This window comes from Mya arenaria, chromosome 6 (genome assembly GCF_026914265.1).
Source record: "Mya arenaria isolate MELC-2E11 chromosome 6, ASM2691426v1".
NCBI lineage: Eukaryota > Metazoa > Mollusca > Bivalvia > Myida > Myidae > Mya > Mya arenaria.
The window spans coordinates 65,754,778-65,761,835 of NC_069127.1; the positions used below are offsets into that span (position 1 = coordinate 65,754,778).

General features: G+C 33.3%; 1 protein-coding gene across 3 annotated transcripts in view; it reads left to right on the top strand.

The window, feature by feature from the left end:
• The window catches only part of LOC128238720 (protein O-mannosyl-transferase TMTC3-like), a 26,813-nt gene extending 20,142 nt beyond the window's left edge, over positions 1–6,671 (top strand). For all 3 annotated transcript variants that reach the window (XM_052954897.1, XM_052954895.1, XM_052954896.1), the window contains exons 19-21: positions 408–512; positions 1,019–1,102; positions 1,434–6,671. In XM_052954897.1, coding sequence (XP_052810857.1) covers positions 408–512; positions 1,019–1,102; positions 1,434–1,889 — 645 coding nt within the window. In that variant the 3' untranslated portion in view covers positions 1,890–6,671. The remainder of the gene's footprint in view (positions 1–407; positions 513–1,018; positions 1,103–1,433) is intronic.
• The last annotated feature ends 387 nt before the right edge of the window (positions 6,672–7,058 follow it).

Below are 7,058 nucleotides of genomic sequence, written 5' to 3' on the forward strand. Positions count from 1 at the left end.
ATGTGACCCCACAAGTCTTCCATGTTTGCAATTGTTTATCTTTTAAGATAGTAGCATATTCCGCTAAACAATTAAGCACTAAGTCTTGCACTTTGCAAAATGCAAATAACTTGATTTTTAAAGTATTAATTGCTTCAATGTGCAAAATACTGGGCTAATAGGGGAAAATTTCTTTTTGTTAGCAATTCTTGCTTACTTACTTTTTCCCCTAAACACACATAAAATGATGATGTCTTTAAAAGGGTATTACGTTTAATACCAGTAGACTGGTTTTTCCTATTCAAATCTTAGTCAGCATTACTCGACTATTATAAGTCTTATGATTTCAAGGCAATCTCTATCATCACAAGCAAAATATTTATTTTTAAATTGCATGCGTAGTAAGGGTGTCATTTCTCTACTTACAGATTGAGCCCACTTTCAAGAGTGCCCTGTTCAACCTGGCCCTCATGCTGACTAACAACCTTCAGAGGCCCATGGATGCCGTGCCGTTTGTCAGGGAACTTCTCAAGGTAATACTATCAGTTCATAGACTTTGGAATCCTTTTTGCAGATTGTAATATTAAAAAAAAATCATTAAATCTTTTATGATGTTTGTTAAACTTGAACAACTACTGTTTGTATTCAGTTATGAAAAAAATAATTCTTGATTCAAAATTAAACTGCAGAGTAGGAAAATAAAACAAATTGTTATCAGACTCGAACATAAGTAAGACGAGTAAGTCTACTAGTCCTTCCTTGATTAAGGGCTCATCATATACATAGTTTTGCATTTAAAAAAAACATTACAAATCTTACTTAACAAGGGTGAGGTTATTGAGTGTTTTTCTCAACCTTAAGAGTTCGTGGGTTTAAGCCCTACTTGGCCTCTGGAAAAGGACACCGGTAAAGATTTCGACCTTTAAATGGTCTCATTCATACCAGCCTAAGAAAAGCTGTCTTCACAATCAAGCTAAAATGAATTGGTTAACTGTAAACAAGAAATAAATTTGGCATGTGTTTTGATTTCTCCTCCCAGAACCACCCTGACCACATGAAGGGCCTTATGTTGCTAGGGGAGCTAAATGTGAACCACCTTAAAAACCTGGATGAAGCTGCAGAGGTGAGTTACTTCCCTTTGCTTGTAAAGTGACACTAGCAAGATATTGTTGGTAATCATTATACAAAGCTGCCTGTTGGGACAGTCATCACTGCTGTGATGCTGTAGTTTATTATTATTCAAATAATGTATATTTGTATTTTAGCAGCTATTGAATTCTTTTAGGATCATAAATGCCTTTAAAATAGTTTGAAAATTGTTTTTAATTATTTTGTTGAAAAAAGTGTTCTTAATGAGAAGTCATTGTGTGCCAGCAGTTGAAAAGATAAGTAACCTGTAGATGGTGAAAAAATGAAAAGGTGATGTATATATGTTTGTTTCTTTTATTTCCCAGTGTTTCAATAAGGTAATAGAAGTAGAACCAGAAAACATAGAGGCCCTACACAACCTGTGTGTCGTGCTAGTGGAAAGGGGGGACCTCATACAGGCCGAGAAATGTCTCACGCATGTGCACAACAAGGCACCACAGGAGCAGTACATCGCCAGGCATTTGAATATTGTGCGTGCAAAGTTGAACGAGGCAATTAAAAAACGACAGGAAGAATTGGCCGCTCAAAAGGCTGCAGAAGGTCAAGGTTCAAATGCTCAACAACAAGGTTCAAATGCTCATGGTCAAAATGAAGCAGCTCAAGATCAAGGTGCACCTAATCAAGGTCAGGATACAGCTGTGCACGGTCAAGGTCAAAGATCTTCTGGGCAACAAAATGGAGGTCAAGGTCAACAGAATGTAGGTCAAGGTCATGAATCTCAAAGAAGGGACAATGTACAAGGTGCGAAAGTAGGAGGGTAGATAGCTTTATATGCAATTTGGTGCAATTATGCAAACTAAGTATGTTTTAGATTATGTTTTTATTTAAGTGTGTATCATTCCTAAGTAGCATTTCTTATGGATGTGAACTTTATATACATTTGAGTCTCTAATGAATATAAACCTAGATTTACCGAAGTCATCATAACATTTTAAAGCAGTCGTTTACTTATAGTTGTTTTTACATTTTGTTCCTTTACATTTTGTTCCTTTTTGTTTAAAGTGACACTCTTATTCAAATTCAATAATACACATGTAAAACAAACATACATTTTGAGTGAAAAACCTTTAACTCCATACTAAATCATACATTTATGGAAATTTAACTACTGATAACTAGTTTGAAACCATGTATTTAATAGCTGAAACAGCAAATATATTAAATGATTGGTGAGGGCTAAAAGATTTACTGTGATCTACTATCTTCTCATAAGCATTATGGTAGAAATACTGTGTTTTATGATCCTTTCTTTCAAATTGAACTCCATATCCTTCATAAGAACCATTCCTTTCACCATTGATTCATCCTTTTTTGGTAAATTAAAAGAATTGTATCTATTGTGATAAATCTTATTTGGGAGTAAGAGTGCATCTCTAACAAAAGAGAAAAAAAATTAAACAAACCCCATATCCAATAAAGTATCAGTATTATGATAGTATACTACCTGGTAAATACTCCATGGCACTTTTAGCCTAAATAACATCTGACTTTCAGAAAGTTGCTGCCGCTTGAAAATGTAGAATAATTGTCTTTGATTACTTTTGACGTATTTACATGCAATTATTCAATGGTTTAAGTATTACTGTGACGAAACAAATTTCTCTGCTCTTATAATCAATATATAGGTGATACATGATTTACAGGTCATATTTTACTTTTATATCAGTAACACGTTTAGTTTCTTAGATAGGATGCCGGTAACTCAGCGCACATGAAATTGTCAGTGTATGTTTTGTTTTGTTTTCCTTGTTCATGTGTAGGATCTGTTTTATTATCTAGCATGACTGTGAAGGTTCTGACTACTTGTCTGTTTACATTCTGTTATAAGATCTGAGGTAGTATATGTATCTGCCCAGATGTTAATACGCGTATTTTTAAGTGTGGATTAGCTTTAAGTATAGTCAGCAGTGGGGGGGGGGGGGGTTTTACCGTTTTGGAAATTGGCCGCTCCCTGATTGGTAAAAATTCATCATTTTGACTTGAAATAAACAAGAATTCTTAAAAGAATGGACAGAAAAGGTAAAAAAAAAATGACAAAGTTTGTTTCTTTAAGAATACATAAAAAAAATTCCATGCAGAAACTGTTTTTGAATTCATTTTTTATGACAAAAAACAACAACAAAACACAACATAAAAATGGGATTTTCTTTTTGCATTTTGAGAAAAGATATTTGTTTTAGTTTTGGGAATTAGGCCAAATCTCCGCCCCAACTTGTCAGAAAAAAACTTGCACTGTGGTGCGGAAAGATTTTTTTCAGTTTTACTAAATAATGCTGTAATCATTCACTTTTGATTGCAAAAACTGGACATTAATGTTAATCAATCAGATGGCATTATCTCGTTTCAAGTGAAAAGCCATGGAATGGCATGAAAAGCCATGGAATGTCATGAAAAGCCTTGGAATGGCATGAAAAGCCATGGAATGTCATGAAAAGCCATGGAATGTCATGAAAAGCCTTGGAATGTCATGAAATGTCATGGAAAGAGGTATATTAACAAGATTTTTTTTATTGTGAAAGTATTTATTGTGTTTCAATGAATGAGAATCTGAGATGTATTTTTACATAAAATGGTCACGAATTTAAAGCCACAATAAAGCAAAAAAAAAGATTACATATCTTTATGCAACAAACTACAAAATGGCCATTAATAACAACCATTTCAATTGTATGATGACTTTTGATTGCATACTGAGATATAATAAATATATAATGCTGGCTTTACGTGACATTTTTGGCTTTACATGACATTTTTTGCTTGACAAATTTGGCTTTATTTGACATTTTTAGCTTTACTTGACATTTCTGGCTTTACTTGACATGTTTGGCTTTACTTGACATTTTTGGCTTTACGTGACATGTTTGGCTTTACGTGATATTTAGTGCCTTTCTGCACTTGGTCATACTGTTTATTAACTGTTTGTATGCTTTATAACTTGTTTTGTCTTACATTTTGATCAGCATAATATAAATAACACGTAGTCCCATATTTATTATATCTCTATGCACAACACATCAACATAACATATGTACCTCTTTCTGCATAGACATATCATTATTTTCTATCTTCTCTTTTTGTGTTTGAAAGGTTGAGTGATTACATGGAACCAATATGAAGAAATCATCATTTCCATGCCTCATTTCTAGTTATAATGAAAATCTGGCCCCAATTCTCGAAACTTTAACCTTATAACAGCTTTAAACTTAAAGATGACTATTTTTGTATTTCTGTTCTATATGCGTTATATTTATTTCCTTCAGAGTTTTAACACTTTTAAATGGAATTATCTTTATGGGTATAACAATAAACCATTTTTCATTCATCAAATTCAAATTAAAGTTTGTAATTTGACTAATTGAAACTCTATGAGCAACATAAACTGGTTATACCAGTAGTGAATGTAGAACATTTCAAAGTTAAACTCTCTTTGGCATGCTTTCTTAGTTTGTGTGATGTGGAATGAGTGTAAGGACTGAATACATGTATACACATACCTAGGCCATTCTTGAACAACCGTTTGATTATAGTGGTCTGACTGATACACCAAAAATTCACCCTTGAGTAAAACATAAATTTTGAGGGGCGAGTGGTTTAGTGAAATAGGTATCTGCCTCTCAACCAAGAGGTTGTGGGTTCGGTACAAAGGCACTTTCTCATGGCCGCTCACACAGTACTAGTTTTACCCAGGTAAAGGACTCAAAATAGATTCATAAGCAGCTTTCAGCTGTCTTTAAAATGTAGCAAAAATAAATTATTCTAAACTATGAACTAAATAAGTTCTTTCTTGAATACTGCTCTATTTTGGTGTCGTTTTCAAAGCATGGCTGACACATGGATTATGTTGTCCTTCAGCGTCATCCAAGGCCTTGTCCACAGTATTGTCATCGGTGTTGCACTTAAATTTCTTTTCCAATAGGTGACTTGTAGTCTTTAAACACAATGTGCACATTGGGCATTGTCTGAAGTTGAACCCTATTGATTTGAGGGTCAGAAGGTCAAGGTCATGATGACCATTGTGCTTCCAAAAGGTCACACTTCCAATAGCGAATTCTAGTTTAGAGTGTGTGTGGTATTGCTCAGTCATATATCAATTTTAAAAATGACATGTCCTGCTGAGGTCATTCTATGCAAACGTTTTGAAGGGTGGCCTACTAATTATGCATTTTTCCTTCATATTGCCACTTTATTTTGCAAGCATAATTTGAATTAATGGTGCTTATTGTATATAAAGTTAGCTTCTACCATTGTTGTTCATATATTAAGCACATTCCAATAAATCTATGCCATTGTTGACTGCTGTTCAGCATAACTATTTATGCATGCTATTTGTGCACGTTTATGCTATCAGATGAACTTTAGAGCCATATATTACAGATCCAGCGTGATTAAACATATTACTTTTATGGAACCATTGTCTCTGCTGGGGATTTGTTTTTGCACGCTAAATCTCATTGTAGTGATTATCTTGGGTTTAACCTTGATGTACAGTTTAGATACCTATATTCAGAATTATCAAGATATATCTTCTTTTCCAAACTTATTGGTCCAGAAAAAACTGCTTCAATATTCAGATATCTATTTTTTTCGGGAGCAATACACAAATTATTGTCCCAGATTTTTTTTTATAAATTTATAGATTTTATTTCTTGTATGTGAACAGTTCAAAATTTCGGATGTTTCTTGACAGTTTTCAACTATGTAATTGATCTTCTATTTTAACTACGCATAATATTAAATTACATAAAAATGCATTATCATAACAGAGGTATAGTTTTAATGTAAAATTGTATTTATTTGCATAGAATATATTAATAAAACTATGCCCATGTAATTAAAATGGTTAAAATTCTAAACCACATGTGCATAACTATATAACCATTTTAGGAATTAAACCTTCACCATAACTATGATACATAATAAAGTACTCAACATTTAGGAACACCAAGGGCTTCAACCTACATGTCCTTGTATAGGGTTTTCAGTTTTGAATAACTCATGGACTGGCAACACAGGGTCCATAACTCAAATACAAGTTGTGTCATTCACATTCATCAGAGGTTCGACAATGACGATGTATGCATAGCGTCATCGCTCTGGTGTACAAGAATGGATTATTGTAAGAGTCATGAAACTTTAATGTATACCTTTATACACATTCATGTTTGTGGGTTATAAACCGTAATGAAAATTGAAATATTTTTTGTTTATATGACACATTATCAAGTTTGGATATATATCTTAAGGTCTGTTTTTTTTTATTCTAGCTTTTTGACCTAATATTGTTGTCTAAGAATGCATGATTGTTTAATTTCATTTGATAAAGTATAAACAATATTTTACTTGAAAACTATATATTTGGGAACAAAAATATTTGGGAACAAAAATAATTTCAACAAAATGTGAGTAGTACATTATGACAAAAATGAAAATAATATACGTACATTGTTTATGTTGATTTTGCATAGTATTTGTTAAGTCTGACATGTTTTGTCTTATCTTTTGACATGTTTTGTCTATTTTTTTGTAATAAATACAATAAAAGTTACAAACTCTGTTCAGTCCTTTTAAAGAAACAAAAATGCCATGCAGTGTATCCCTACAGGTTGCATTACTTAAGGGCGGTGTGTCTCGTGCAAGACCCGCGACCTTACATAAAAGTTCAAGGTCACACTAAGAGTTCAATCTTTACGGACTACTGTATATGTGCACATCCATAGAGTTTGGTTGGTCATGTCCTGGCTGTAACTTTGTAATGTACAGCGTGATTTTATAATTACTTGGTGCATGTGTTTGGTGCATTAAGACAACGTATTACATGCGTCCCTACCTCAAAGGTCAAGGTCACATAGGTTTATCATTGCTTGATACGCGCACAGAGAGTGTAGTTGGTCGTGTTCGGGCTGTACTTAATGTCATGCACAGGGGGATTT